The sequence below is a fragment of the Grus americana genome, chromosome 31 (assembly GCF_028858705.1).
Source record: "Grus americana isolate bGruAme1 chromosome 31, bGruAme1.mat, whole genome shotgun sequence".
Taxonomy (NCBI): Eukaryota; Metazoa; Chordata; class Aves; order Gruiformes; family Gruidae; genus Grus; species Grus americana.
The window spans coordinates 1318191-1345932 of record NC_072882.1 but is presented as its reverse complement, the minus strand read 5'-3'; the positions used below and the strand labels follow the sequence as shown (position 1 = coordinate 1345932).

The window sequence follows — 27742 nt, the reverse complement described above, 5'->3', positions numbered from 1 at the left end:
GGGGGGGGGGGTGACAGGACAGGGTGGGCGGGGGAGGGAGCTCCGGGCTGGGGCAGGACGGGCCGTGCCCAGAGCTCCGAGCCGGGTTTGAGGAGGGGACGGCGTGGTTCTCGGGGGCTGCTCTGAGCTGGGGACGGGTCCCCCCCTGTGTCCCCCTGCCCCCCGTGGGACAATCCCACCGCCTCCCCGTCACCGTCCCCCTGCTCCCCCCCGGTGAGCAGCAGCCAGGCGCGGGGGTCACGGTGGAGCAGGGGGCTGGTGGCTTTGGGGGGGGCACTACGGGCTGGGGGGATCAGGATGTCTCCAAGGGGGCACCACTGCCACCGGGCACCCCGAGGGGGGAGCTGTCTCCAGTGCCCCCCACCCCACTCAGGGAGACCCGGCCAGAGGCCACGGTGATGGGCTCAGGGGGGTGGAGGGGGCAGTCTCCAGTCCCCACCTTCCTTCCTGCCCTGTGGCACCTGGGGGGGGCATTGGGTGCCCTGTGCCCCCCCCCGCTTCCCCCAGTGCCCTGCGCCATCCCCCGGCCCCCAACGCCCCCCTGCCCCTGCCCAGACCCCCCCTCCACCGGGCCAGCCGCTCTCGGTGGCCATCGTTGGGGTGTCAGTGGCCACGGGGGCTGGTTTGGGGGTCGGGGACAGCGGGTGGGGATGGTGCCCCCCAACAGCCCACAGCGGGATGGGGGGGGCTGGTGTCCGTGGGGGTCCTACCAATGGGTGAAGGGACCCCCGGGTGGGTGGTGGGACAGGGACGTGGCCCCGGGGAAGGGGCCAGGATGGGCTGTGGGGACCCATGGGTGCTGCCGTCACCCCCCCACCGTGTGTGTGTCCCCCCCCCCAAATTAAAGCCCTTTGCCCGGGATGAGGCGCCGGTTCCTCGTTTAGGGGCCACTGTCACCGCCGGGGCTTGGGGTGCAGCCCCGGCCCCCCACCGAGCCAGGAGCCCCCCACGTTTTAGGGGCGTGTGAAGCTGCCCCAATGTTTGGGGGGGTCCCATAGCGGGGTGGCAGGCGGCGGGGGGGGGGGGGGGGGGCCGGGCTGGGGCCGCCTCCGCCCCAGGGCTGGGCAGGATCAGGCCCCCGCCCCGGGCGGTGCTGGGCGGGACGGGCGAGCGCGGCAGCGGCAGGTACCGGATCCGGCACCGGGGGGGGGGGGGGACGGGACACGGGGTCCCGGGGGGGCGGGAAGCCCCCACACCCCATGCCCCATTGCTACTTGGAGACCCCAAATGCCCCCCACCCCCCCCGCCATGCCCCCCACCACCCCCCCCCCCAGCCAGACCCCCGTGGGCCTAATTAGTGGCCGGTAATGAGATTTGCTGGAATTGGATGTCCCTGACCCGGGGGGGCGGGGGGGTGGTGGCTTTGGGGGGACCGGGGACACACCGAAGGGGACAGGGAGGGATTGGGGGGGGGGGCTCAGCAGGACACGGAGCTGGTGGCTCGGGGGTGGGGGTGGGGGGCAGATCCAGCCCCCTCTGTGGCCACCGACCCCTCCCGTCCCCTGTCCCCGTCTCCCCTCAGCACCTCGGGACGTCGCGGTGGGGCCATGCGTGGCTGGCACCCACGGGTGCCCTGGTTCCCCCTGGGTTTCGCCGTGGGGTTGGCCCTGGGGGGCAGCCTCCTGCAAGGGCTGCAGCTGCTCTGGGTCCCCCCCGGCCCCCCCGCAGCCCCCCGGATCGCCCACCTGCGCAGCCTCCCCCAGCCCACAGGTGAGCCCCAGGGAGGCCCCACGGGAGACGCCCGGATACGGGACGGGGCGGGGGGGGGAAGGGAGCGGTCCCGGAAGCACTGACGGATACGGACAGACACACGGACACCCGTGGGCTGCAACGGAGAGGGAAGGGGGATGGCAGCGGGGGGCACCGGGCACGGCTGGGGGGGGGGACACACACACAGGGGGGACGGGGAGGATTTGGGGGGGGGTGGCAGGTGCGAGCGGGGGACACGGACGGGACAGCGTGACCCGCGGTGGGAACTCTGCCGCCGTGACGAGGAAGGGACAAGGTGGGAGCTGCGGGGGACGGGGGGGCTGGAGGTGAGAAGTGGTGGCAGCGAGGGGACAGCGTGGGGGGGTCTCTGAGCTGGGGGGGGTGACAGGACAGGGTGGCCAGGGGAGGGAGCTCCGGGCTGGGGCAGGACGGGCCGTGCCCAGAGCTCCGAGCCGGGTTCGAGGAGGGGACGGCGTGGTTCTCGGGGGCTGCTCTGAGCTGGGGACGGGTCCCCCCCTGTGTCCCCCTGCCCCCCGTGGGACAATCCCACCGCCTCCCCATCACCGTCCCCCTGCTCCCCCCCCAGTGAACAGCAGCCAGGCGCGGGCGCTGTACGAACGGGTGCGCGTCCTGTGCTGGGTGATGACGGGACCCCGCACCCTGGAGACCAAAGCCCGGCACGTTCGGGACACCTGGGCACGCCACTGCAACGTGGCCCTTTTCATGAGCTCGGAGACGGACGAGCGCTTCCCCGCCGTGGGGCTGCCCGTCCAGGAGGGACGGCACCAGCTCTACTGGAAAACCATCCGCGCCTTCCAGTACGTGCACCGGCATCACCTGGGCCAGGCCGACTGGTTCCTCAAGGCGGACGACGACACGTTCGTGGTGATGGCCAACCTGCGCTGGTTGCTGGCCGGCCAAGCCCCCGAACGCCCCGTCTACTTCGGCAAGCGCTTCAAACCCTTCGTCAAGCAGGGCTACATGAGCGGCGGGGCGGGCTACGTGCTCAGCAAGGAGGCCCTGCGGCGGTTGGTGGCCGCGTTCGCCTCCCGTACCTGCACCCACACCAGCGCCATCGAGGACCTGGCCCTGGGACAGTGCCTGGAGAAGTTGGGGGTGGAAGCGGGCGACTCGCGGGACACGCGGGGCCGGGAGACCTTCCACCCCTTCCCGCTCGAGCGGCACCTCACCGAGTCGCTGCCCCTCGACCGCTTCTACCCGCAGTACTCCTACTACCCCGTGCAATGGGTGAGTGAGGATGCCCCCGCCCTGGGCGAGACCCCCCCCCCCCCGCCTCCCCCATGTCCTCCATTTGGGTGGCCCCAGCATCCCCCAAGTCCTCTCTGCATCCTCAAGCCCCCCCCCATGTCCCCTGAGCCCCCCTCTCGGTGTCCCTGACCTCCCCCCATGTCCCCCTGAGCCCCCCTGTGTCCCCCTGACCCCCCCATGTCCCCCCAAGCCCCCCTCTTGGTGTCCCTGACCCCCCCCCATGTCCCCCCGAGCTCCCTGGGTGTCCCTGACCCTCCCTCGTGTCCCCCTGAGCCCCTCCTCGGTGTCCCTGACCCCCCCCCATGTTCCCCTGAGCCCCCCCTCGGTGTCCCTGACCCCCCCAGCCCCCCTCTGGGTGTCCCTGACCCCCCCCCATGTCCCCCTGAGCCCCTGGGTGTCCCTGACCCCCTCTCGGTGTCCCTGACCCCCCCCCCGTGTCCCCCTGAGCCCCTCCTCGGTGTCCCTGACCCCCCCCCCATGTCCCCCTGACCCCCCCTCGGTGTCCCGACCCTCCCCCGTGTCCCCCTGAGCCCCTCCTCGGTGTCCCTGACCCCCCCATATCCCCCCAAGCCCCCCTCTCGGTGTCCCTGACCCCCCCCCCCCGTGTCCCCCTGAGCCCCTGGGTGTCCCTGACCCCCTCTCGGTGTCCCTGACCCCCCCCCGTGTCCCCCTGAGTGTCCCTGACCCCCCCTCGTGTACACCCAAGTTCCCCTCTCGGTGTCTCTGCCCCCCCCCCATGTCCCCCCAAGCCCCCTCTCGGTGTCCCTGACCCCCCCCCCCCGTGTGTCCCCCCCCCCCCACGTCCCCCAGCCCATCACCCACATCTCCGCACACGTGGGTCCCACAGGGCAGCATCGGCCCCGCCCACTTCACCAGGCCCCGCCCACTGAGCCCCACCCACTCTCCAGGCCCCGCCCACCCTGTGTGCCCCCAAAGCGCCCTCCACCCCATGAGCCCCACCCGCCTCCCCTGCCCACTCCCCGCTAAGCCCCGCCTTCCTCATCTGCATCCTAGCTCCGCCCTGACACCTGATGCTGCCCTTCCAAGCCCCACCCACCTTATTAGCATACAAACCCCGCCCACACCCCGCCCTCCCTCCCAGGTTGCTCAGCCCCGCACCTCTCCCCGCCCACTCCTAAGCCCCGCCCACTCCTAAGCCCCGCCCACTCCTAAGCCCCGCCCACCCGCTGCAGGCAGCTGCCTGCTGCTCGGACCTGTCGGTGTCGTTCCACTACGTGAGCGGGCAGCAGATGTACGAGCTGGAGTACCTGACCCACCGCCTGCGCCCCTACGGCTACCGGCCCCGCTACCGGCCCCCCCTGCCCCCCGGCACCCCCCCGGCACCCACCCACCGACCCTGAGCTGCCCCCACCGCCGGCACCCGGCATCCGCCATGGGGCACCGGCACCGAGACGTGGCACAGCTCCGCCGGCGTGGCACCGTGGCTCTCCAGCACCGAGTCCTGGCACAGCTCCACTGGCGTGGCACCATGGCTCTCTGGCACCGAGCTGTGGCACAGCTCCACCAGCATGGCACTGTGACTCACCAGCACCGAGCCCTGGCACAGCTCCGCCAGCGTGGCACCATGGCTCACCAGCACCAAGCCCTGGCACCGTGGCTCTCCAGCACTGAGTCCTGGCACAGCTCCGCCAGCGTGGCACCATGGCTCACCAGCACCAAGCCCTGGCACCGTGGCTCTCCAGCACCGAGACGTGGCACAGCTCCGCCGGCGTGGCACCGTGGCTCTCTGGCACCGAGCTGTGGCACAGCTCCACCAGCGTGGCACTGTGACTCACTAGCACTGAGCCGTGGCACAGCTCCGCCGGCGTGGCACCGTGGCTCACCAGCACCGAGCCCTGGCACAGCTCCGCCGGCGTGACACCATGGCTCACCAGCACCAAGCCCTGGCACCGTGGCTCTCCAGCACTGAGCCGTGGCACAGCTCCGCCAGCGTGGCACCGTGGCTCTCCGGCACCAAGACGTGGCACAGCTCCGCCGGCGTGACACCGTGGCTCTCCAGCACTGAGCCTTGGCACAGCTCCACTGGTGTGGCACCGTGGCTCAGCGGCACCGAGCCGTAGCACCGTGGCCCTCCAGCACCGAGCTGTGGCACAGCTCCACCGGCATGGCACTGTGACTCGCCAGCACCGAGCCGTGGTACAGCTCCACCGGTGTGGCACCGTGGCTCTCCATCACCAACCCGTGGCACCGTGGCCCCATCACATGGTTCTGCAGCATCGCACCGCGGCACAGGACCACCATCTCGGCCCCGTGGCTCTCCAGCACTGAGCCGTGGCACAGCTCCACCGGCGTGGCACCGTGGCACAGCCCCACAGCACAACCCACCCAGCCACGCCACAGGCCCGTGGCCGCACCCCAGACCATTTCCGCAGCCTGACCACCCCCCCCCCGTGCCCCCGCCACCCCGTGCCACGACGCCAGGAAGGAGCAGCCACGGTCACAGCGCCAAGTCTGACATTGTTACGTACTTACAGTTACAATCCGAGAGATGAAAACGCTGTACACGGCCCGGACCCCCCCCCCAGCATGGCCCGGACCCCCCCCGGCACCCCCCAGACCCCCAACCTGGGGGTCCTGGCTCAGCCCTGCCGGCTGCGGGGCACGTCGGGGGCGTCACAGCAGGGGGGGGGCCCTACATTCATGGGGGGGTCCCAGGGCAGGGGACAGGGTGGGGTGGGCCCCCCCCTCCAGGCCCACGGCCAGCGGGAGAAGTGGCAGGGGTCCCGCCGGTGGTTCCCCCCCCCGCCGGGCACCGTGGCACCGTGGCGGGGGGGCTGGCTCTATCCTAACGCTAAACGAAGCAATAAATTAAAGAGGTTCCCAAGGGGACGCCAAGAAAAAGGGAGGGGGGGGGGCAAGGGGGCGCGGTCAGGCCACGGCAGGGGGGAGGGGGTGTACAAAAGGTTGTTGTAGAAAACGAGGGGGGGGGGGGGTCTGCTCTGCTCCTGCCACGGAGCCGGGGGGCTGCGCCAGGGGATGGGGTGGCACAGCTGGGGGGGGCACAGGGAGGGTGGCACGGCCGGGGGGGGGGGCACAGAGGGGGTGACATGGCTGGGCATGACATGGGGAGGGTGACACGACTGGGGGTGACGCGGGGGGGGGCGGCACAATGGGGTGATGTGAGCAGGGTGCCACGGGGCGGGGGGGTGGCACAGGCAGGGGTGGCATGAGGGGGGGTGACACGGGCAGGGGTGTCACCGGCCACGGCGCCAGCCCGGGAGCCCTGGTGTCCCAACCCCGGCAGGGCTGTGCCGAGACGCGGTGCCCACCCCGCGCCGGGGCACGATGCACGGGGGGGGGGGGGGGTCGCGGTGGCACCGGGAGGGGGACCCGGGCATCCGGGTGGCAGTGCCACCACCGCGAGCCCCGGTGGGGTCGGAGGGGGGGGAGGATGTGGCACTGGCAGGGGGACAGGACCAGAAGAGACCCCAGCGGGAGCTGAATAATAAATAGAGCATCAAAAATACAAACCGTGGGGTGGCAGTGGGTGATGCCGGGGCCGAGCCGGGGCCCACGGGCACCTGCAGTCCGGGTGGGGGGGGGGGGATGCCGAGCGGGCGCCGGGCCCCTTGCCGGCTATACCAGGGCGGTCCGGGGCTCGCAGGGACCCACGCTGGCGCAGCTGCTCTTGCGGCGTATCCCAGGGGTGGCCGGGCCGCCGGGGCCCTCGCCGGGGCAGCCGTGTTGCAGCAGGATGTCGGCGCACTCCTGGCTGCCGGCGCGGCGGGCGTAGAAAAGCGCCGTGCGGCCTTGCGCGTCCCGCGCCCGAACGTCCGCGCCGTACTGCGGGCACAGCTGACGCGTCAGCCGTGCCGTGTCCCCCATGGATGTGCCACGTCCCCCATGGCCATGCCACGTCCCCCACGGCCATGCCACAATCCCCGTGGCCGTGCCATCTCCCCCCCATAGCTACGCCACGGTCCCCATGACCTCGCCACGGTCACCCGTAGCCACGTCATCATCCCCGTGACCACGCCACATCCCTCCGTAGCCATGTCATCGTCCCCACAGCCACGCCGTGTCCCCCCTGAACCATGCCATGATCCCCATGACCATTCCACGTGCCCCACGCCCACCCCACGCCCCCCCATGCCACGCCACAGCCCCTCCACCACCCACCCCTGCCCCCCCCCCCTCGCCCCCTTGCCACGACGTACCCACACCAGCAGCTGGGTGATGACCACGAGGGACATATCACAGGCCACGTGCAGTGCCGTGCGCCGGTCCTTGTCACCGGTGCTGACGTTGAGCTGCTCCTTCTTGCTGTGGGCCAGGAGCAGCAGCACCATCTCCAGGTCCTTCTCCTGCACCGCACAGAAGAGCTGCTCCCCCAGCGGCGCCTCGGCCGCTGGCAGCGGCGCCAGGAAAAGCCGCTGCTCGTACTTCGCCCGGATCCACGACTCCCGTTCCTCCCTGGGGAGATGGGTGGCATGAGGAACCGCGTGGCACCGGGGAGGTGGCACGGCATCGACGTGGCGGGTGGTGGGGGACATCACCCACCGGGATGATTCGTGGGTGGGCTTGGAGCGGCCCTGCGGGTTCTTCTCCCAGATGCTGTTGGCGGTGGCGTTGCCGATGGAGGTCAGCACCAGCGTGAGCTCCCGGGGCCAGTCGTCCAGGTCGAGGGAGCGCACGCGGGACAGGTGGGTGCCCAGGTTGCGGTGGATCCCCGAGCACTCGATGCAGATCAAGGCCCCCAGGTTCAGACTGGCCCAGGTGGGGTCTGGAGGAAGGGGGGAATGCACAGAGACCGTGGGCACCGCGCTGGGGGCATTGGGTGGCCCGCGGGGCCGCCTGGCCCATGGCACGGCCCATGGCAGCCTGTGGTCATTGCGTGGTCCGTGGCACCTCTTGGCTTGTGGCACCCCACGGTGCGCGGCACGGTGTGACCCATGGCACCGTGTGGCCCACGGCATCACGTGGCACATGGCTCTTCCTTGCCCAGGGCATTGGGTGGCCCGTGGCATCCTGTCACCCCATAGAACCACACAGCTCATGGCACTGCAGGGCCCATGGCGCCGTGTGACCGATGGCACCCCACGGCCCGTGGCTCCGCGTGGCCCATGGCACCACAAGAGCAATGACACTGCGTGGCCCCACGTGGCCCGTGGTATCACAGGGCCAACAGCGCCCCAAGGCCCATGGACCCGCATGGCCCACGGCACCACGCAACCAATGGCCCCACGCGGCCCGTGGCCCCACTGTCCCACATGGCCAATAGCCCCCCACGGCCCATGGTCCCATGCAACTGATGGCCCCCCCCATGGCCCCCCATGGCCTGCGGCACTGTGTGACCAATGGCCCCCCCGCCATGGCCCCATGTAGCCCACAGCGCCATCCAACCAATGCCCCCCCTTGGCCTGTGGCCCCATGTGCTGCCCCCCCCCCCCCCCGAGACTCACTGGGTGCCCCGCAGTCCACGCAGAGCGAGTTGCCCCGGGCGTTGCGGATGGCCTGGATGGCCACGGCTTCGCTCTGGCTGTCCATGCGAGCCTGGGGGAGACGGGGGCGGTGGTGGTGGTGAGCAGGGAGGGGGTCAGTGGCATCGTGGCCCCCCCCCCCCCCAGCTGCCCGCGGGGTCCTACCTTGTTCTTGCTGCTCTCGCAGCACTGCAGGCTGGCCAGGATCTGGCTCTCGATGGCCTGCACCCAAGCGTCACGCTCCTCGAAGCTGCCCGCCTCGAAGTGCCACGTCTGACCCGTGCTGGACACGATGATGAACTCGAAGTTCTCCTCCTCTGTGGGACCAGAGACCCCCCGCGACGGGTGGTGGGACGGGGGGCTCCCATACCCGGGAGGGTGCCAGGCTGCCCCAGCGCCCACCGAACCCACCCCCCCCCCAGCACACCCACCCACTCCCTGCACCCAAAGGGGTGCCCACCTCGGTGGTCCCCACCACCCACCCGCTCCCAGGGACACCCCCCCCCCATCTCTGCCCACCCGCCGGGCAGCGAGGGGAGGATGGGGCAGGGGATGCGATGGCGGCAGGCGAGGATGGGACACAGCCACATGCATGAGTGGAGCAGGCCACGCGCCACGCACCACGTTACCTGTTTTATAAATATTTCTTAAACTACCAAAGCTTTTTAATTTCCACATTTTGCGCTTGGCTGCGGAGGGTCCGGGGCAGCGAGAGCAGAGAGAGGAAAGGGGGAGAGAGAGTCACGAGAGGAGCCCGCAAAGCCCCGGGGGGGGGGGACGGGGGACGGCACCGGGGTGCAGGGGGGTGGCAGGCGGTGGCAGAGCGAAGGGGGGGACACGCATGGGCAGGGCAGCGGTGGCTGAGCGTGGCAAGGAGGTGTGCAGGGGCAGGATCAGGCCCAGATCCTCCGTTCGACGGAGCCCTGGGGCATCATCCCCGTGGGGCGCGGTGGCGTTGTCCCCACGGCTCCGTGGCCACTGTCCACGAGTGACTGGGGCTCGGGGCACCGTCCCCACGGCTCTCACCTTCCGCCTGCCCTGCCGAGCCCTCCGTCTTGGATGGCGTCATCAGCTTCTTCCGTCGGTGCTTCTTTCTGTCGATCATGGGCGACGGCGGCGGGTCTTTGCCTGAGCTGCTGGGGCTGGATATGGCCTCAAAGGTGGGGGGGCCGTCTGCTGAGAGACCCACATGCTGGGGTGCTGGGGGCCACGGAGCTCGCCAGGGCCACCACACTCACCAGGAGCACCAGGGCCACCGGGGTCACCAAGTCCACCAGTGTCACCAGGGCCACTGGAGCCACCAGAGTCACCAGGTCCACCAGTGCCACTGGGCTCACTGGTGTCATCAGGGCTACCAGGGTCACCAAGTCCACCAAAGCCAGTGGGGTCACCAGGGTCACCAGGGCCATTGGGCTCACTGGGGTCACCAGGGTCATTGGAGCCACCACGGTCACCAAGTCCACAGGTCTCACCAGGATCACTGGGGCCACCAGGACCACAAGAGCCACTTGGCTCACCAGGGTCACCAGGACCACTGGAGCCACCAGGGTCACGAAATCCACTGGGGCCACTGGGCTCACCAGGGTCACCAGGTTCATTGTGGCCACCAAGGACCACTGAGTCCCCAGGCTCACCAGGGACCACCAAGTCCAGTGGGGCCACCACAGGGAAGGTCCCTGGCTCTGTCCCAGGGAGGTGGCCGGGTCCACGAGCGGGAGAGGTGATGAGGACGAGGACACTCACCGGAGCCGGACAGCTTGGCGCTGGATGCGGAGGCGCAACGCTGCAGGGACCGCTCACCCTTGCCCGCACCCTTCATCCCCGGCTCTGGGGGGAGGCTGAGCCCCACGGGGGAGGCGCCGGCTGCGGGTTGAGAAGAACCAGTGACACGGGGGTCTCCCCGGAAGCCCCTCACCACCATCGCCGCCACCACGCCGGTACTCACCACCACCCTCAGGTGCCGTCCCCCCACCCACGTCCTTCACCAGCCCGTTGATGCTGGCGGAGGGGCCGCAGGCAGAGATGGCGCGGGGCGGGCGTTTGCCGGGGACCTTGACGGTGGTACGGAGAAGGTCCATCTCCTTCCCGTGGGTGCTGTGGATGTAGTCCTGCCGCAGGGACAGGCGGGGGCTGAGACCAGGGGCTCCCCCCGCCGCCGTGGGGACAGCGCTGGGGACGGGGACACTCACGTTGATGCTGGGGTGGTAGAAGAGGAGCCCATTGCTGGACAAGGTCACGTACTTCTTCTTCCACTCCTTGTTGAGGGAGTTGCCGCTGCGCTTCAGCAGGAAGCTCTGGGGACGAAGGGACAGTGAGGGGGACAGGGAGGGGACAGCTGGGGACCTCGTCGTGTCCCACCACCGCCACCACCGCCCTGCCAACCTGCTTGATGGGGATGGCACGGCCGCTGCCCGCCACCTCGCCCCGGCTGTCCAGGCTCCGCTTCTCCGAGTCGCTGCCCCGGCGCGTCTGTAGGGAGGGGGGACGGGGTCAGTGGGACGCGTGGCACTGCTGGGGGGGCGGGGGGGTCACACACCGTGCGTGTCCCCCATCAGCACCCTGCCGGGGGGACACCGTGGGTACCACACGTCCCACAGGTCCTCCCCCCGCCACCGCCGGGGTCCCGGCGCACTCACGGCAAAGAGGCTGGTGCGGCGCTTGGCCCCGCGGTGCAGAGAGCTGGGGGTGCCCAGGGGGGCCGGGGTCTCGCTCCGCAGCTCCCGGTGGCTGATGTTTGGGGTGGACGGCAGCGAGGATGAGTAGTCGCTGGTGTGGCCACCATTGCTGGCCTGGACAGGACACGTGGTCAGCCCCAGCACCAGCGTCCCGTGGCCGGAGGGACAGATGAGGGGGGGCAGTGCCCGGGGCGAGCCGGGGGGTACCTGGCCAGGGTGGATGCCCCCGACGGGGGTGGATGCGGCCGAGTGGCTGGGGGTGCTGGGCAGAGACTTGCAGGACGCCATGAGCTGCTGCTGCTTCTTCAGTGCCACCACCTTCTGGGCCACTGCACCAGGAGCCTCGCGTCAGGGCGGGCCACGCTGACGAGACCCCCAACCCACCCGGCCATGGTCCCCGTCCCACCTGAACGTGGTCTCCATCCCACCTCTGCCACCATCCACTGTCCCCATTCCACCTGACCACAGTGCCCCTCTGGCCACAATTCCCATCCCACCCAACCACAGTGTTCATCCCACGTTGGCCACGGTCCCTGTCCTACCTGGTCACCAGCCTCCATCCCACCCCTACCACCGGCCACGGCCCCCATCCATCCCACCACCGGCCCCACCAGTGGAGCTGAGCGCCCCGGGACACCCACCCTCAGTGAAGACGCGGTCGACGTTGAGGCCGTACGTGGCACAGGTCTCGTAGTAGAGGCACCGCTTCATGTCCCCGCAGAGCGCCTGGGCCCGGGCGTCTTCAATCACCCGGGGGTTGGAGGAGCTGATCTTGTCTGGGGGGAGCAAAGGAGTGAGACGGGGGAGGGGGGGGGGTCGTCCCCTGCCCGTGGCCGTCCCCATGGGGGTGGTCCCACATCCCCAGCTCACCCTGGGTGCCCACCAGCGCCAGGGCCACCTCGCTGGCGCCCCGGTAGCCGCTGAGCAGCTCGTGCAGTTGCGTCACCTCCTCGAAGCTGCTCTCGTTCTCCAGGCTGAAGACGAAGATGACGGCGTCTGCCCAGCTGGCAAACTGGGGGGGGGACGCGGACGGGGGGTCAGGGCTCGGCACCGGCCGGCACGGCTCCCTCCTGGCCCCCAGCCCCCACATACCTTGGCATCCGGGGCGCCTCCTTCCTCCCGGATGAGCAAGAGGTGGCTCTGGCCATCGACCATCATCTCGCGCTTGAACTGACCACCTGGAGCCGAGGGAGGAGAGGGGGGAGCCCTGTGGCTGCGCCTGACCCACGGCCTTCAGCATCCCATGGCCGTGCCCAGCACCATGGCCTCACCAGCCCCATGGCCATGCCCAACCCTACGGCCTTGCCCATCCCCTTGTCGAGCACCGTGGCCTTGTCCGCCCCGCAGCCGTGGCCTTCTCTGTCCCCATGGCTGTGCCCAGCACCGTGGCCGTGCCCTGTACCATGACCTCGTCCATCCCATGGCCATGACCAACCCTATGGCTTGTCCATCCCCGTGGCCATGCCCAGCAGCACGGCCTTGTCCGTCCCATGGCCAAGCTCAAGCCCGTGGTCACGCCCAACCCTATAGCCCCATCCAGCCCCACAGCCATGCCCATCCCACGGCCATGCCCAGCCCCACGGCCATGCCCAGCCCCGTGGCCACTCACTCTCGGTGGGCTCCAGGCCCACGTAGGAGCCAGTGAGGAAGCGGTGGACGAGCGCCGACTTCCCGCTCTTGCTGCTGCCCAGGACGCCCTGGGGAGAGGGCAGAGGAGACGTCAGGGCAGCCGAGGACGGGAGGACACGGGGCAGGGACACGGGGACACGGTACCCACCAGGCGGATCTCGGGGACGGAGCGGCCCAGGGTCCATTCCTGGCTGTTCACCAAGGCCTCTGCGGGGAGGAGAGGGGTGAGATGGTGCCCGGGCACCCCCAGCACCCCCCCGGCACCCCAGCCCGGGGTGGGGGTGGGGGGCACGGCCGCCCCCAGACCTGCGGCAGCGCCGCTGGCAGCATCCTGCGTGGGCGGCCACGAGCTGTCACCAAGCAACGGCACCGCACCGAGCCTGGCGGGGGTGGCAGGAGGGATGCGGAGATGCGACGTGGCGGGGATAGGGATGTGGCCGTGGGCACGAGGACACGGCGGACACAAGGATGCGGCGGACACGAGGATGCAGCGTGGCAGGAAGACGTGGCATGGCAAGGGGACATGACGAGCACCAGGACACGATGTGGCACGAGGACGTGGCACAGGGACACGATGGGCACCAGGACACGGCACGGCACGAGGATGTGATGCGGCACACGATGGGCGTGAGGATGCGGTGGACGTGGTGCGTGACAACATGGCAGGCAGGAGGATGCAGCGTGGCACAAGGACGTGGTGTGGCACGGGGACACGATGGGCATGAGAACACAGCGTGGCTCAAGGACGCGGCATGGCTCGGAGACACGATGAGCGCCAGGAGACAGCGTGGCACGAGGACGTGGCGTGGCACGAGGATACGACGGGCACCGGGGTGCGACATGGCACAAGGACACAGCGTGGCCCACGATGGGCACGAGGATGCGATGGACGTGGTGCACGACAACATGGCAGGCACCAGCGTGCTTGGGGCACAAGGACGTGGCATGGCACAAGCACGCGGCGTGGCACAAGGTCATTGCCTGCGTCCCCCCACACCCCCCCTGCCCAGCACCCCCAGCACCCCTCGGGCAGCGTGGCACCTCACCTCCTGCACCACGAGAAGGGGAAACTGAGGCAGGGCAGAGGCAGAGGGTCCTCCCCATCCCGTGCCTCAGTTTCCCCCGTGCCATACGCAGGGCTGCCCCCCCCACCAGGTGCGCAGCAGGCGAGGGGTTAATGCTGCTGCCTGTCACCCCGCACATCGTCACCGAGCTGCCACCCACGGGTGTCCCCGCTGCCACCCCCGGGTCCCTGGCAGGCTCTGCCCACGCACCCCACGGCACCAGTGGGTCGGGGCTGGGAGCAGGACGGACAGAGGGACGGACACAGGGTGGCTCTGGGGCAGCTGGACAGACGGATGTGGGGCGAGTGGGACAGACGGGCGGACGAATGTGTGACGCAGGGACGGCGACAGGGATGGAGGAGCGGACGGACGGACAGACGCTGGGACGGAAAGACGGGTGGGGGGGGGGTCGGTCCCTGAGCCTGATGGAGCCAGCCCCAGAGGGGAAACTGAGGCACAGCAGCTCCCACCAGGGTCAGCCCTGGGGACCCCCATGTCAGCTGCCCCACAGGACCCCAAGGCCGGGCACCGACCGGGACGCCTGGGTCCCCCCACGCGGGGGTGGCCCTGCCTGGTGGGTCACAAGTCCTCAACCAGCCCCCCCCCACGTACGCCAGCACCCACCGATCCCCCCTCAGCCGTGGGGCGCAGCCGGGTCCTTCTGCCCCACATGAGTCCCAGCCCCACACGGGCACAGCCGGCAAGTGAACCCACATATCCGGGAGCACCCCCCTCTCCCATCCCAGATTCCCCACACGCAGCCACCGGGAAACTGAGGCACGGCACAACATCCCACGGCACAGCCGGCACATGGACGTGGGCACCCGGCGGTACCCACCCCCCCATCCCTCCTGCATCCAGGTCACCGAGGGATGCAGGGGAAACTGAGGCACGACGGACCCCAGCTGCCCCCCTGACCCCCCCCAAAAGCCCCCCGAGCCCCCCCCCCCCCAGCCCAGTACTCACTGGGGGAGGCGCCTCTGCCCAGGTCGGTGCTGAGCAGGGCCCAGGGGGGTGCAGGGTGGGTGGGGGTGGCTGCCGGGCTCTTGGCGAAGATCCCGCTGATGAACTTGAGCATCTTGCGGTCGCGGGTGGAGGCTCGGCCGCCTTCGCGCCCCCGTTTCAATCCCGTTTCGGTCAAAGGGGGAGCGGGTACCGGCGCCAAACCGCCCGGTCCCGGGTGCAAATCGCTGTTATCCAGGGTCTTGCTTTTGCCTTTGCGGGGGGAGAGCCGAGCCCGCGCCGGCGGTCGGGGGCCGCCCTCGGCACCCGCTTTGCCCCCCGGTTTGGGGCGCCCCTTGCCCTCGCCCTCGGGCCACGAGAGGCGGCTGCCGGCGGTTTTGTGGGTGCTTTTGCCCGTCTTGGCGTCGGAGCCCACCTTGGCACCGCTGGTGGTCACCGTCTTGAAGGGTTTGGTGCCGGCCAGGCGTAACCGGCGGGCGCCGGCGGCTGGGTGCGGTGAGGATGCACCGGGTGCCGGGTGGGAGGGGGGTTTGCCCCCGTCCGGGGCAGCCTCGGGGTAACCCCAGCTGGCTTGGCCCAGCAGCGGGCGACGGGGGGGTGCCGAGGGGTGGGGGCACTCCTGGGGTGCCCGACCGCGCTCCCCCGGCGCTTCCAAGGTGCCCTTGGCCCCCCGGGCGAGAGCATCGGGTTTGGGGGGCACGGCGGGTGGAAGCAACGCCGGGTCGGGTTTAGGGGGTACGGCGGGAGGGGGGGGCAGCAACGCCAGGTCGGGTTTAGGGGGTACCACCGGAGGGGGGGGTAACAAGGCCGGGTCGGGTTTAGGGGGCACGGCGGGGGGCAACAAGGCCGGGTCGGGTTTGGGGGGCACGGCGGGCGGGCCGGCGGCAGGCGTCGAGGCGGGTGAGCGGGGGCGGTTGGCGCCATGCCCGCCGCGGGGCTCGGCGAGCCGTGGGGCAACCGAACCTTCGCCCGTCGGCGTTGGGCCGGGACTGGGGGTCCGGGGGCTGCCGGGGGTCACCGGGGCGTCGGTGGGGCCGGAACCGGCGGTACTTATCCAGAGAGCGTCCTGGCGCTGGAAAAGCCGCTCGGGCCTCTTGGTTTTGCCGCCGCCGCCGCCGCCGCCGGGGTCTTCGGCGCGGGCAGCATCCGCCGCCTGCCCGGGGTGGGGGGCTCCATCGCCTCCCCCCCCCGCCTGCTCCTGCTCCCCTGGGGCTGCCACCGACTCGAGCTTGACCAGGGTGAGGGAGATGAGGTAGGTGGTCCGGCGCTGGAGGCCGGTGGTCCTGCTCATGGGTGCGGGCAGGGCAAACACCCCCCCACCCCCCCCGAGCCGGGCAGGCAGGCAGGCAGAGCCCCCCCTCCCCTGCTTCCCTGTGGCGTTTCGTTTCCCCCCCCAACCCCCCCTTTATTTTTTTTTTTTTTTTTTCCTCCCTCCCCTCGCCGGCTCCGCGTCCGCCGGTGCCGGGAGGATGCTCGGCGCGGTCCCCACCCCCGGCCCTGCCTCCCCGAAGCCTTCCCCGCTCGCCCGCCCCCGGAGGGGTTGGCACCGCCGCCGCGCCCCCCCCCCTTTCCCAAATCCACCCCCCCCACACCCCACACCCCCCTCCCCGCCGGGATCGGGGCCGCCCCCCCTCCCTCCACTCACCCCCACCCCGGGTTAGAGACCGGGGGGCATCGTGGGGGGCTCCCTCCCCCCCTTCCCCGAGCTGGATGGGGGGGGGTGGGGGTGGAGGGGGGCGATGGGGGGGGGGTTATAGGATGGGGGGGAGGAGTGATGGGGGGGTGATGGAGTGGGGTGGGGTTATGGGGCGCGGGGTGATGGGGAGGGGGGTTATGGGGGGGGAGATGGGGGTTATGGGGCGGGGGGGGCCATGCCCGGGACCCCCCGGGACCGGGGCTCACGGCAGCGCCCCGACGGGTTCGTCCTTGGCGGAGGCGGTGGCGGCGGGGACGGGGGGGGGCCGGGGCCCGGCGGGGGGGGCCCTGCGCGGCCCGGGGGGGCCGGGGCCGCCGCTCTCCGCCATGCGCCGCTCCCGGGGCCGGGCCGGGGGCGGGGGCGGGCGGCGGCCCCGCCGCTACCGGGCAGGCGCGAGCGCTCCCGGGCGCCCCCCCCCCCCGATACCCCCCCCCCGGTACCTGCCTGCGCTGCCCGACACTCCCCTGCCCTCTGCACCCCCCTGCACCCCCTCGCTGTGCCCCCCCCCCGCCGCCATCCCTCCCTCCCTCCCCCTCTGCCAGCACCCTGCACCCCCCTGGGGCAGCACTGGGGGGTTGGGGGGGGCACCGGGGGGAGGGTGGGGGAGCTTGGGGGGGCCGGGGGTGGCCATGACACGGGGCAGGCCCCAGCCGCCCGTTTTCGGGCATTTTTAGCAGCGGCGCAGAAATCCTCCGCATCCCGTTGCCACGGCAACAGCAGGGCTGGCGATGGGGGACCAACCGTGGCACCCACCGGTGACACCCGGACCAAGCTGTCACCGCCACGCCCGGCCACCTCCCCGGCCTGTGTCGTGTCCGTGTGTGTCCCCCCCCACCCCACCCCGCCAGCGTGACCCCCCGCCCCGGTCACACACGCTGCCAGCTTGGGGGGGGGGGCACACAGGGCCTGGGGACGGACGCAGGGTCCTGGGGTGGACGTGGGACCCCGGGGACAGGCAGGGGGATGGGGACAGACACAGGGCACGGGGACGGACACGATGCCGAGGGACAGACGTGGCATTTGGGGACAGACACGGCGCTTGGGGACAGGCACGGACCTTGGGGACGCGGCGCGTGCTCAGGCTCGGCGGGGTGGGATCCCCCACCCCTCTGTGCCCACCGCAGGGCGCCCGGGAGGTGGGTGCTGGCACCCCGGCACCCAAGGATGGGGAGGGGACCTGACCCCGTGTCCCCTATGGGACAGAGGTGCCTGGTGCTGAGGGGACACGGGTGGCCCATGGGGCTTGGGGCTGCGTGTCCCACCCCCCCGGGGGGGTCCCCGGGGATCTGGCACGTCTCTGGTGCTCGTGACAGAGCCGGGCGCGTCGTCCCAGCAACCCGCCCACGGCGAGCCACCGCGGCATGTGTGTCCCCCCCAGCACCCGCCAGGGCTGGGGGGGGGCACCCCCTGAGCCCCCCCTTGTCCCTCCCTGTCACCCCAGCCCCATGACCCCAGGGAAGGGACACGCTGCCCCTGGCTGGACCCTGTCCCCATGCCAGGCTGGGGGCTCTGGCCCCTCTCAGCCCCCCATGGCGCCAGTGCTGCCCCCCCTCCAGTACAGCCCGGTCCCTCCCAGTGCCCCCCCAGTACCCCCCATCGCTTGGGGGTGGCCGTCGTGACACCATGTCCCACGCTATGGGGGTGGGACGGGGTCACGCCAGGCCTGACACCCCCCGCCGGGACAGCCGTGTCCCCATCCCACATCGCCAGGCCCTGTTGCCCCCCCCCCCAGTGCTCCCCCTGGAATCGGGGGGCTGGGGTGGGGGGGTCCTGCATCCCCCCCATCGCTGCGGGTACCACTTTACGGGTGCTTAGCAACAAGGCATCCCCCTGTTTCCTGTCACCATGGCAACCATGCTGGGGAGATGCCAGCACACAAGGGGGGGGCACAGGGATGCGGGGGTTCAGCACCAGGAAGGGGGGGGGGTGCGCGCCGGCACCTGTGCCCCCGGTGACGCCATTCCAGCAGACACCCGCTGAGGGGGAAACATGAGGTGGGAGAGCCCCCCCCAAAATTCTGTGGGCGCCCCCAGAAGCAGGGCCCCCCCTTGGCGACCGCCGGAGGTGAGGAAACGGCCCACGTCACCGACCGCAGCGCTGGGACTGTTGCACCGGAAACCACCTCGACGGCACAGCTGCGGCAAAGGGGGGGCTGCGACCCCCAGCCCCCCCACGGCGGGTCCCTGCGCCCCCCTTGTGTCCCCAGATGTGTCCCCATGGCGGGGCGGCAGGGGGGAGCGGTGCTGCTGGGCCCAGCCAGGCCCCTGGCATGGCACCGGGCAGGATTGGGCCTCGGCCGCACCGGGGTGCCGATGCCTCACGGTTTGGGGTGACCCCCTGGAAGTGGGGGGACCCCTCCGAGCTGGGACAGGCACCCCCAGCGCGGCCGCAGGCACCGGTGGGCACCAGCAGCGGGTCAGGGTGCTGGTCAGGGAGGACCAACGTCACCTTGTCCATCCGTCCATCCATCCATCCCTCCGTCTATCCGCCAGCCCGTCCCTCTGCCCGTCCCTCTGCCTGTCCCTCTGCCTGTCCCTCTGCCCGTCCCTCTGCCTGTTCGTCCATCCGTCCGTCCGTCCATCCATCCATCCACCCGCCCCCCCGTGCCCTCATTCCTCCATCCCTCCCTCTGCCCATCCCTCCCTCACCTGCCCACACCCCCCCCCCGACCCGCTGCCCGCTCCCTGCCAGACCCCCGTGCTGCCCGTACCTTGCACCACGCAGAGGGACGCGGTGAGGCTGGCCCTGAGCCGCGGATCCGGCACCGTTTCCACCAACTGAATCAACTTATTCACGTGTTTTTTGGCCCCTTCGTGCCGCTTCACCTCCGCCCGGATGGCGGCCAGCACCTGCTGCCGGGGGGGGGTCATGGCACCCTTAGGTGCGGGCAGGGTCCCGCCGGGTCCCCGGGGTCATGGCTCAACCCGGGGTTCTGCCCCGCTCGGCGGCGTCAACCCCTCGGTTCATCCGGCCCCGCCACCACGCCGGGCTGCGCTTCCTGGCTGGCGTCACCCCGGTGGGGCTGGCGTCACCCCGGTGGGGCTGGCACGGGCGCCCGCCGGCGGGCGCAGGGTTGGGCCTGGGAACCCAGGGAGCACCGGGGCGGCGTGGCGGTGCCCGGCCCCGTCAACGCGTCGGGACACGCCGGAGCCCGTCGGACGGCACGGCACGGCCCGGCACGCCCGCGCTCGCCGCCTCCGGCAGCCCCACGACGAGTGGGGACGCGGAGGGGAGACGGGAGGGAGCTGGTGGGGGGGGGACAGGCTGGGGACACGGGCGGTGGGGACAAGCGGCACGGGACACGCACACGCAGCCGGGCACTGGTCGGGGACATGCCAGGGACACGCGTGTGCTGGGGATGCACCAGGACACTTAGACGTGCGCCCATGGGAGTCTCGTGCAGCCTCAGACACGCTGGGGACACGTGTGCAAGCACACAGACACGCTAATGATGTGTGTGCAGTGACACGGGCACACTGGGGACACGCGTGCAGCCGTATGTACGTGCTAGGGACATCTGTACAGCCAAATGGACATGTGAGGGACACGCGTGCAGCCACGCAGCCACGCAGGGGACATGTGTGCTGCCACGTGGACATGCTAGGGACACACGTAGACGTGCTGGGGACACGCGTGAAGCCACGCAGGGGACATGTGTGCAGTGACACAGGCGCACTAGGGACGTGTGTACAGTGACGAATACACACTAGGGACACGTGTGCAGCCACGGAGACACGCTAGGGACATGTGTACAGTGACACGGACACGCTAGCGACAGCCCACCCTCACGTCAGGCGGCCACGGGGTCCCGTGGGGAGGGGACGGGGACACCACGGGACCCTCGGGGACATCCTCCCCCCCCTCCCCAGCCACGACCCCACGGCTTCCCACCACCCTGACGTGGCCCAGCACCCCCCAGGGTGGGGGGACAACAGCAATGGCACTGTCCCCCGGTCCCCCCCCAAGCAGAGGCGGGGAGACGGGGGGGGGGGGGTGGCGAGCGGAGGTTTATTGGTCTGGGGGGGTCTCAGGGGCTGAGGGGGTACGAGGAGGCCACGAAGCGCTCGTTGTCCCCGTAGAAGGAGTTGGCCCAGGAGTAGGTCTGGATGGTGGCGGCTTTACCCCCCAGGCTCACGTGGCACCTGCAGGGATGGCGACCGTGACACCCCCCCCCCCGCCAAAAGCCGCGCCGCACCCCTCCGTGTGTCCCCTGTCCCCCCCACCCCACCCCGTCCCACCCGTGGGTCCCCAACTCACTGGCGGTCGGGTCGGGTCTTGTAGCAGAGGGTGTAGAGGGCCAGGTCGAATTCGGGGCTGGAGCCCACGAACGTGGAGCCCACGCTCTTGAGGTAACCGCTCCAGCGGTACTGCAGGGCCAGGACGTCGGGGAAGGTGTCCCACTGCGGGCACGGGGCGGGGGGACACGTGTTAGGGGGGGACAGCGGGCACGGCCACCGAGGGGATGCCGGGTACGGTCACGGAGAGGGGGGGGACTCTGGGTACGGTCACGGCGGGGGGAAACGGGGACGTCGGGGATGCGCCGGGTGGGGGGAGGCGGTGATGGGGGTGAGGGGGACGGTGGGGACGGCTGGTGGGACACTGGGGACAGGGATGGTGGCGGTGGGGGGGGGACGAGGAGGGTCGGGGGGGGGGCTCTAGGGACGCTCATGGGGAGGGGTTAGCGATGGCGGGGACCTCGGGGATGGTCACGGAGGAACCGGGACCCTGGGGACGGTCCCGAGGGGATGGAGACCCTGGCTGGGGACCCTGCGGGTGCTGGTGGTGGGGATGGGGACCCCGGGGGCTGCCAGGAGCCGGGTCCCCGTGGCGGCCATCCCCTCCCGGTGTCCCCGTCCCCGCACTCACGGGCCCGTCGTAGCTGTAGCTCAGGTAGTTGAGCCGCCCCGAGCGCTCCAGGGCGTAGAGCTGCACCCAGCTGTGGCAGCCCAACACCTTCCCCTTCTTGATCTCCCCTGGGCACCGCAGGTGAGGGTGGCACCGACGCGTCCCACGGCCCCCCGCCCCGCCTTCCCCTGTCCCCCCAGCTCCAGCCTCCCCGTCCCTTCTGTGTCCCCAGCTCCACCTTCCCTGTCCCCCCACGTCCCCCCACGTCCACCTTCTCCATCCTTTCTGTCCCCCCAGCTCCAGCCTCCCCGTCCCTTCTGTCCCCCCAGCTCCATCCCCCCTGTCCCCCCACATCCCCCCCCAGCTCCATCCATCCTGTCCCCTCATCCCCTCCAGCTCCATCCTCCCTGTGTCCCCCCCACGCCCCCCCCCCAGCTCCATCCCCCTTGTCCCACAGTCTCCCCCCTGTCCCCACCGTGTCCCCCCCGTCCCCCTCGTACCGTGGAAGATGTGCTCGAAGCCGGAGGAGTCGAGAGCCTTCCCGCTGGAGCGCGAGTAGAGTCCGAACCACATCTCCTTCAGATCAGCCCGGAAAGCCTCCTCCGAGGGGTAGAGCCCTGCGGGGACCGCACCGCCGTGGGGACAGCCCCACCGTGGGGACAGCCACCCCCCACCTGGCCACAGACCCCCCCCAGCCCTCCTCATCCTCACCCCCTACCCTTGGCGAGGAAGAAGCTGGTGAGCGTGGCCATGACGCGTGTCTGGAAAACAGCGTCGAGGAAGGCCTCCTCTTCTTTCTCCTCCTTGGCCGTCACCGTCTCGTCGTGGCCCGTCACCTCCTCGTAGTTGTCCAGCAGGGCCAGGAAGCGGGAGAAGGTGGGCCGGGAGAAGAGCCGCTCCTCCGCCACGTAGGAAAAGAGCCTGGGATGTGGGGAGGAGGGGGGTGACGGGGGCGGGAAGGGAATGGGGTGGATGGAAGGACTGGGGCGGACAGACGGATGGACGGGACAGATGGATGGGAGAGACGGACGGATGGGACAGAGGGATGGATGAGACGGATGGATGGGACAGACGGATGGACGGGACGGTGGAACATTGGACAAGAGGGGGTGGATAGCTGGACCCGGTGGGCAGGGAGATGGCCGGAGAGATGAACGCACGGACGGGCAGACGTGGGGATGAGGAAGGCCAGACGGATGGATGGACGCACGGAGAGTTGGGTGGACGCGTGGGTGGATAAAGGGATGGAGGGAGGGATGGGGAGGGATGGATGGAGGGATGGATGGATGGAGGGATGGAAGGATGGAGGGAGGAAAGGATGGAGGGATGGAGGAACAGAGGGATGGACAGAGGGAGGGATGGATGGAGGGATGGAAGAACAGAGGGATGGCGGGAGGGATGGAGGAAGAGATGGATGGAAGGATGGACAGAGGGATGGGCAGAAGGATGGAGGGACGGAAGGATGGACAGAGGGATGGAGGGAGGGATGGAAGGAGGGAGGGACGGACAGACCGCTGGGTAAAGGAAGGTGCCCCGGCCCCCACCTCTGGGCAGCGTAGTCGGTGCCGGCTCTGGCCTGCTCGGCGGTGACCCGGTGCTGCAGGTGGAGGACGATGTCCCCGGTGCCGGCACGGTTCTCGTCAGCGCTGTAGAGCTGCTCCGAGAGGCTTCTCAGCTCCTGCTCCGACACCAACAGGACGGTGACGGGGGCCGCGTCCCAGTGGTGCCCCGGGAGGGGGGACACCGGGCCGGGCCCCCCACTGCCCCCCACGCCAGCAAAGGCCAGGAGCCAGAGCAGTCCCAGCGCCGCCGCCGCCATGGTGCTCGGCCGTGCCGGCCCGGCCGGGGGGGGTTTATAGCCGCCACTATCGCCGCCGATAACGCCCGAAGGCCGGGCTGGCAGCAGCTGGGCCTCCCCGATGAGGTGGGGACACCAGTGCCCGGGACACGCACACACACACACCCCAAGCCCAGCCAGGGCAGGTTGGGGGGTTCAGCCGTACCCCGTGAGTCACCCCAGCTTTGTCCAGGCACTGGCCGACCCCCCCTGGCTCAGCACCGCTCAGAGCCTGGCTGTCCAAGAGGCAATTTGGGGACATTCCCCCCCCCATTTTACCCTTGCCCCCCATGGCCACACAGGGCAGGGGCTCCCCAACCCCCTCCTTGGGTGTTTAACACCCCAAAATCCCTGGGCACCCCCCCAGGGAGCGGCCTGGCAGCAGCCCCACCTTATCGCTGGGGCTGTTTAATATTTAAGGGACCAAATGTGGCCCCTCCAAGGCCTTCCCAGGGACTGGGGGGGAGGGCACAGCCCCTCCCCGGTCCCCCCTGCACCCAGCTCTGGGGTGGAGTGTGGGGGTCTTGGGGTACTGGGGTGGCTGCAGGGGCCGTGGGGAGATCGGTAGGTTATGGGGGGGGGTCTGGATGTGGTTTGGGGGGGTCATGGGGGCCTATAGGTACTGGGGGGACTACGGGAGACCACAGGGCAGTCTAAAGGATTGGGGGGGGGGGGGCTGTACCCCATAGACACCCCGCAGTATGGGGGGGTCTATGGGGTACATGGGGGGTTGCGGGGAACCCTGGGAGGGCTTAGGAGGACTGTGGGGGGCTATGGGGTACCTGGGGGGGCTATAGGGGACCATGGTGTGGACTGAAGAAGCTTTGGGGGGGGGGGGGAAGAGTCCCCCTGGGAGCTATGGGGGGGCTGAGGAGTGCCTGGGGGAATGTGGGGGCCATGGGGCGGGGGGGCACGGAGGATGGGGGCAGCCTGGGGGGGACTTTAGGAGGTCTATGGGACCTGGGGGGTATAGGGGACTATAGGAGACCGGGGGGGGGTACGGGGGGGCTGGGGGGGGGGTATGGGGGGTCTATGGGACATGGCGGGGCTACAGGAGGTCATGAGGGGCCTGGGAGGGCGGCTAGGGGACCTTGGGTGGCAACAGGCAACCGGGGAGGCTCTGGGGGGCCTTGGGGGGCCTGGGGGGCTATAGGGGACCTGGGGGGGGGGGGGGGGCCGGGCCTGGGCCCTCAGATCCTCCCCCCGCCATCCGGGCATTCACTCCCACCACGGCCTCAGGGCTAACTCGGCGCATGCGCTGCCCTTCCCAGCAGGCTCTTCCGCCCGCTTTTCCCAGCGCGCATGCGTAGACAAGGCCGAGGGGGGGGTGGGGAAGGGGGCGGGAAGAAAGGAGGAGGAAGTGGCGGAGCACGCGCAGGCGCGCGGCGGTGGGCGGGGCGCGCAGGCGCGGTGCGGCGCTGGGCGCGGGGCCGGGATTTAAAGGGGCCGGAGCGGCCGGGGCTGCGCTGCTCCCCCCTTCCCTCCCCGGGACCCCCCCGCCATGGTGTGCGGCGGCTTCGCCTGTTCCCGCAACGCCCTCTGCGCCCTCAACGTGGTCTATGTGGTGAGCGGGGCCGGGGGGGGGGGGCCCGGGGAGGGAGGGGCGCCCGATGGGGCCGGGGCCTGTAAGGGGCGCCCGCCCCCGGATTTGGGGCGGGGGGGGGGGGGTCCCTCCTGTGGTGGGGGTCCCCCCGCTGCTGGGAGCCCCCCGGGGTGGCGGGGGCACACCCCCATACACCATCCCCCCCTCAAAGGGTGAGGCTGGGGGGGGCCGGGACCCGCCCGGGCGGGGGGGGGGCTGTGGGGCGGGGGGGGTGCCAGGCTCAGAAGTGGGGAGCAGGGTCAAAGGTCACACACCCACCCCCCCCTCCAGTGTCCCTGTGCCAGCCCCGGCCTCACCCCACCCCCCCCCACGGACCCCAGTGGGGTGGGGGGGCCTCGAGCTGTGCCCCCCCCATGGCCTTGGGGGCCTCACCCCAACCACGAGGACCCGGGGGGGGGGGTGACATCCCGGGGGGGGGGGACACACACAACACTGGGACCCCCCTGCACCCCCAGCACCCCCCCATGAGCCTCCAGTGAGCCCAGTTCCTCCTCACCCAACTGGGGAAACTGAGGCAGGGTGACACCACGACCCCCCCCCTCCCCACCTTATCCGAGGGGGGGGGTCCCCAAGTGACACCCCCCCCCCCCCCAGCTGGTGGGGCTGCTGCTGATCGGGGTGGCCGCCTGGGGCAAAGGCTTCGGCATCGTCTCCAGCATCCACCTCATCGGCGGCGTCATCGCCGTCGGCGTCTTCCTCCTCCTCATCGCCATCGTGGGGCTGGTGGGGGCCGTCCACCACCACCAGGTCATGCTCTTCTTCGTATCCTTTCGTTTGGGGGGGGGGGGGCACGGGTGACACCCCCCCCTCGGTGTCCCCAACACACCCCCCCCCTCAGTGTCCCCAACCCCATCAGTGTGGCCCCCCCATGGGATGTACCCTTTAATTTGGGGGGGGGGGGGGTACTCCAGCATGGACCCAACCCTGGAAATATTGGGGGGGGGGGACAGATGACACCCCCCCAGTGTCCCCCCCAGTGTCCCCAACCACCCCTCCCCACAGTGTCCCCAAGCCCATCAGCGTTGTGTCCCTCACCCCCCCCTGCCCCAGGACGTATCCTTTAATGGGGGGGGAACAGACTGAGCACTTGGGCATAGATTCAACCCCAGAAATATTTTGGGGGGAGGCACAGATGACACCCCCCAGGTGTCCCCAACCCCATCAGTGTCCCCAAGCCCATCAGCCTGTGTGCCCCCCCCATGGGATGTATCCTGTAACTGGGGGGGGGGACACACACAGGACTGAGCACTCTGGCATGGACCCAACCCTAGAAATATGGGGGGGGGGGGGCTTGGTACCCCTGTTTTGGGGAAGGGGGGGGGGGGCAGTGCTGGAAGTGCCACCACCGGGGACCAGAAGAGCTCCCCCCGTTCCATGGGCAGATGGGGGGCAGTGAGGTTTGTGGGGTGACAGAGCTGGGGGGGGGGCACAGTCCTGTGTGTCCAGGCCCCCCCTTAACCCCCCCCCCCCAGTACATGATCATCCTGGGGCTCGTCTTCATCTTCCAGTTCGGCGTCTCCTGCTCCTGCCTGGCCATCAACAGGAGCAGGCAGGTGAGTCCTGCCCGCACCCCTGCCTGCACCACCACGGGGGGGGGGGGGCGCGCACACACACACCCCCCCCAGCCCCGTGCATGCCCTGGGGGGGGGTCCACAGCCCCCCAAAAGTGTGCAGAGGGCTGGGATGGGGACACCCCCTCCACCCCTCGCCGCTGGCGGGGTTCTCCCTGTAGCGGGGGGGGGGGGGCGTGGGTGGAAAATCACTGGCTGAATATTTTTTTTTTTTTGGGGGGGTGGGTGGGGGGGTGTCCCTGCCTGGTGCCCCCCCCCCCCTCTCCCCGGCACAGGAGGGGCTTTTCAGCTCCGCTTGGCCCATCCTGAGCAACGAAACGAAGACGGAGCTGGAGCGGCGGCTGGACTGCTGCGGGCTGCTCAACCGCAGCGCCGACCCCCCCACCGCGCACGCCTTCCAGGCCGACTTCCACGTCTGCCCCGCTGTGAGTGGGTTTTTAGGATGGGGGGGGGGTTCCCCAAAACCCTTCTGGCCCCCCCCACAACCGCTCAGCCGATCTCTTTGCCCCCCCCCCCCCCCCCAGAAGTGTAAGACCCTCCTGGGCAAAGACCCCCGCGCCAAGTGCCTGACGTGCGGCGAGAAGATGCTCCAGCACTCGGATGAAGCCCTGAAAATTTTGGGGGGGGTCGGGCTCTTCTTCAGCTTCACGGAGGTAAGGGGAGGTGGTGGGGGGGGGTGTCTTGGCTCTCACACAGTTTGGGGGGGGTCACTGCAGCCCCCCACTGCAACCCCCCCCCCCTCTCTTGCAGATCCTGGGAGTGTGGCTGGCCATGCGCTACCGCAACCAGAAAGACCCCCGGGCCAACCCCAGCGCCTTCCTATAGCCCGGGGGGGGCCACACGTCCCTGCCTGGGGGGGGGCCACGTCCCTGCTGGGGGGTGTGGGACACCCCCCCCCCCGCCCCCCCACGCACACACGGTGGCTCCTGCCATGTCCCCCGGCTGCCGATCGGCCGCCCCCCCCCCCCCCCGCGGCCACATGAAGCCTTGGGCACGTGTGTCCCCTGTCCCGTGTCCCCCCCCCCACCCAGGACAGCAACCCCGGGGGGGGCCCAGGGCTACCACCCCCCCCACACACTGGGAGGGGACACCGTGCCAGGAGCCCCCCCCCCCATCCCACTCTGGACCCCCCCAAACTGGTGCGTACTGGTTATTTATACACCGGGAAGGGGACGAGCAGCCCCCAGCCCCCCACGGCGTGTGTGTCGCGCCCCCCCCAGTGCCCCCCACACTGCTGGGGGGGGGGGGGACACAACACACAGGGTGGCACGTCCCTTCCCCCCCCCCCCCCCCCCTCGCTGCCACCACAGGGACGTCACCGTGTCCCCAATAAACACCCTCCAGTGACTCTGGCTCCGGCTCTCTGTGGGGCAGCGTGTCCCCCCCTGCCATGGGGCAGAGCCCCCCCGTGTCCCATTCCCCCCCCCCCCCCCCCCCGG

The 27742-nt window shown here is 70.7% G+C and overlaps 4 protein-coding genes across 6 annotated transcripts; 2 read left to right on the top strand and 2 right to left on the bottom strand.

Annotated features, from left to right (window-relative positions):
* Window positions 1-1525: 1525 nt before the first annotated feature.
* LOC129198000 (glycoprotein-N-acetylgalactosamine 3-beta-galactosyltransferase 1-like) lies at window positions 1526-4475 on the top strand. The gene is made up of 3 exons (XM_054806914.1): window positions 1526-1710; window positions 2297-2958; window positions 4173-4475. The coding sequence occupies exons 1-3, from the start codon at window positions 1548-1550 to the stop codon at window positions 4338-4340; spliced, it is 993 nt and encodes a 330-aa protein (XP_054662889.1). The 5' UTR covers window positions 1526-1547; the 3' UTR covers window positions 4341-4475.
* Window positions 4476-5898: 1423 nt separating this feature from the next.
* On the bottom strand, window positions 5899-19418 carry AGAP2 (ArfGAP with GTPase domain, ankyrin repeat and PH domain 2). 3 transcript variants are annotated; one of them, XM_054806893.1, is made up of 19 exons: window positions 14755-16221; window positions 12873-12931; window positions 12705-12792; window positions 12188-12273; window positions 11966-12107; window positions 11737-11871; window positions 11303-11424; window positions 11057-11209; window positions 10803-10889; window positions 10610-10714; window positions 10366-10528; window positions 10164-10283; window positions 9447-9593; window positions 9050-9109; window positions 8586-8737; window positions 8403-8493; window positions 7501-7723; window positions 7158-7413; window positions 5899-6783 (listed from the first exon to the last, which is right to left on the bottom strand). In XM_054806893.1, exons 1-19 carry the CDS (start codon window positions 16040-16042, stop codon window positions 6577-6579), a joined length of 3684 nt encoding a protein of 1227 aa, XP_054662868.1. In that variant the 5' UTR covers window positions 16043-16221; the 3' UTR covers window positions 5899-6576. The 3 variants fall into 3 exon arrangements, with proteins under 3 accessions (XP_054662868.1, XP_054662869.1, XP_054662870.1); XM_054806894.1 differs by lacking the exon at window positions 9050-9109; XM_054806895.1 differs by lacking the exons at window positions 9050-9109; window positions 14755-16221 and adding an exon at window positions 19158-19418 and having other exon boundaries at window positions 5912-6783.
* Window positions 19419-20434: 1016 nt separating this feature from the next.
* On the bottom strand, window positions 20435-23148 carry LOC129198001 (uridylate-specific endoribonuclease C-like). The gene is made up of 6 exons (XM_054806915.1): window positions 22837-23148; window positions 22011-22213; window positions 21793-21909; window positions 21314-21420; window positions 20705-20847; window positions 20435-20589 (listed from the first exon to the last, which is right to left on the bottom strand). The coding sequence occupies exons 1-6, from the start codon at window positions 23109-23111 to the stop codon at window positions 20475-20477; spliced, it is 960 nt and encodes a 319-aa protein (XP_054662890.1). The 5' UTR covers window positions 23112-23148; the 3' UTR covers window positions 20435-20474.
* Window positions 23149-24495: 1347 nt separating this feature from the next.
* Window positions 24496-27650, top strand: TSPAN31 (tetraspanin 31). The gene is made up of 6 exons (XM_054806919.1): window positions 24496-24693; window positions 25327-25494; window positions 26205-26285; window positions 26579-26728; window positions 26828-26956; window positions 27054-27650. Exons 1-6 carry the CDS (start codon window positions 24631-24633, stop codon window positions 27126-27128), a joined length of 666 nt encoding a protein of 221 aa, XP_054662894.1. The 5' UTR covers window positions 24496-24630; the 3' UTR covers window positions 27129-27650.
* The last annotated feature ends 92 nt before the right edge of the window (window positions 27651-27742 follow it).

Excerpts from the sequence above, each read along its gene's own strand:
- LOC129198001 (XM_054806915.1), bottom strand. The coding sequence starts at position 23,111 with ATGGCGGCGGCGGCGCTGGGACTGCTCTGGCTCCTGGCCTTTGCTGGC. Across the intron at positions 22,214-22,836 it reads ACCGACTACGCTGCCCAGAG|GCTCTTTTCCTACGTGGCGG; the intron begins GTGGGGGCCGGG and ends CCCACATCCCAG. Across the intron at positions 21,421-21,792 it reads CTTCGAGCACATCTTCCACG|GGGAGATCAAGAAGGGGAAG; the intron begins GTACGAGGGGGA and ends TGCGGTGCCCAG.
- AGAP2 (XM_054806893.1), bottom strand. The coding sequence starts at position 16,042 with ATGAGCAGGACCACCGGCCTCCAGCGCCGGACCACCTACCTCATCTCC. Across the intron at positions 11,210-11,302 it reads GGGGCATCCACCCTGGCCAG|GCCAGCAATGGTGGCCACAC; the intron begins GTACCCCCCGGC and ends TGTCCTGTCCAG. Across the intron at positions 8,494-8,585 it reads GCGAGAGCAGCAAGAACAAG|GCTCGCATGGACAGCCAGAG; the intron begins GTAGGACCCCGC and ends CGTCTCCCCCAG.
- LOC129198000 (XM_054806914.1), top strand. The coding sequence starts at position 1,548 with ATGCGTGGCTGGCACCCACGGGTGCCCTGGTTCCCCCTGGGTTTCGCC. Across the intron at positions 1,711-2,296 it reads CAGCCTCCCCCAGCCCACAG|TGAACAGCAGCCAGGCGCGG; the intron begins GTGAGCCCCAGG and ends CTCCCCCCCCAG. Across the intron at positions 2,959-4,172 it reads CCTACTACCCCGTGCAATGG|GCAGCTGCCTGCTGCTCGGA; the intron begins GTGAGTGAGGAT and ends CACCCGCTGCAG.
- TSPAN31 (XM_054806919.1), top strand. The coding sequence starts at position 24,631 with ATGGTGTGCGGCGGCTTCGCCTGTTCCCGCAACGCCCTCTGCGCCCTC. Across the intron at positions 24,694-25,326 it reads CCCTCAACGTGGTCTATGTG|CTGGTGGGGCTGCTGCTGAT; the intron begins GTGAGCGGGGCC and ends CCCCCCCCCCAG. Across the intron at positions 25,495-26,204 it reads ACCAGGTCATGCTCTTCTTC|TACATGATCATCCTGGGGCT; the intron begins GTATCCTTTCGT and ends CCCCCCCCCCAG.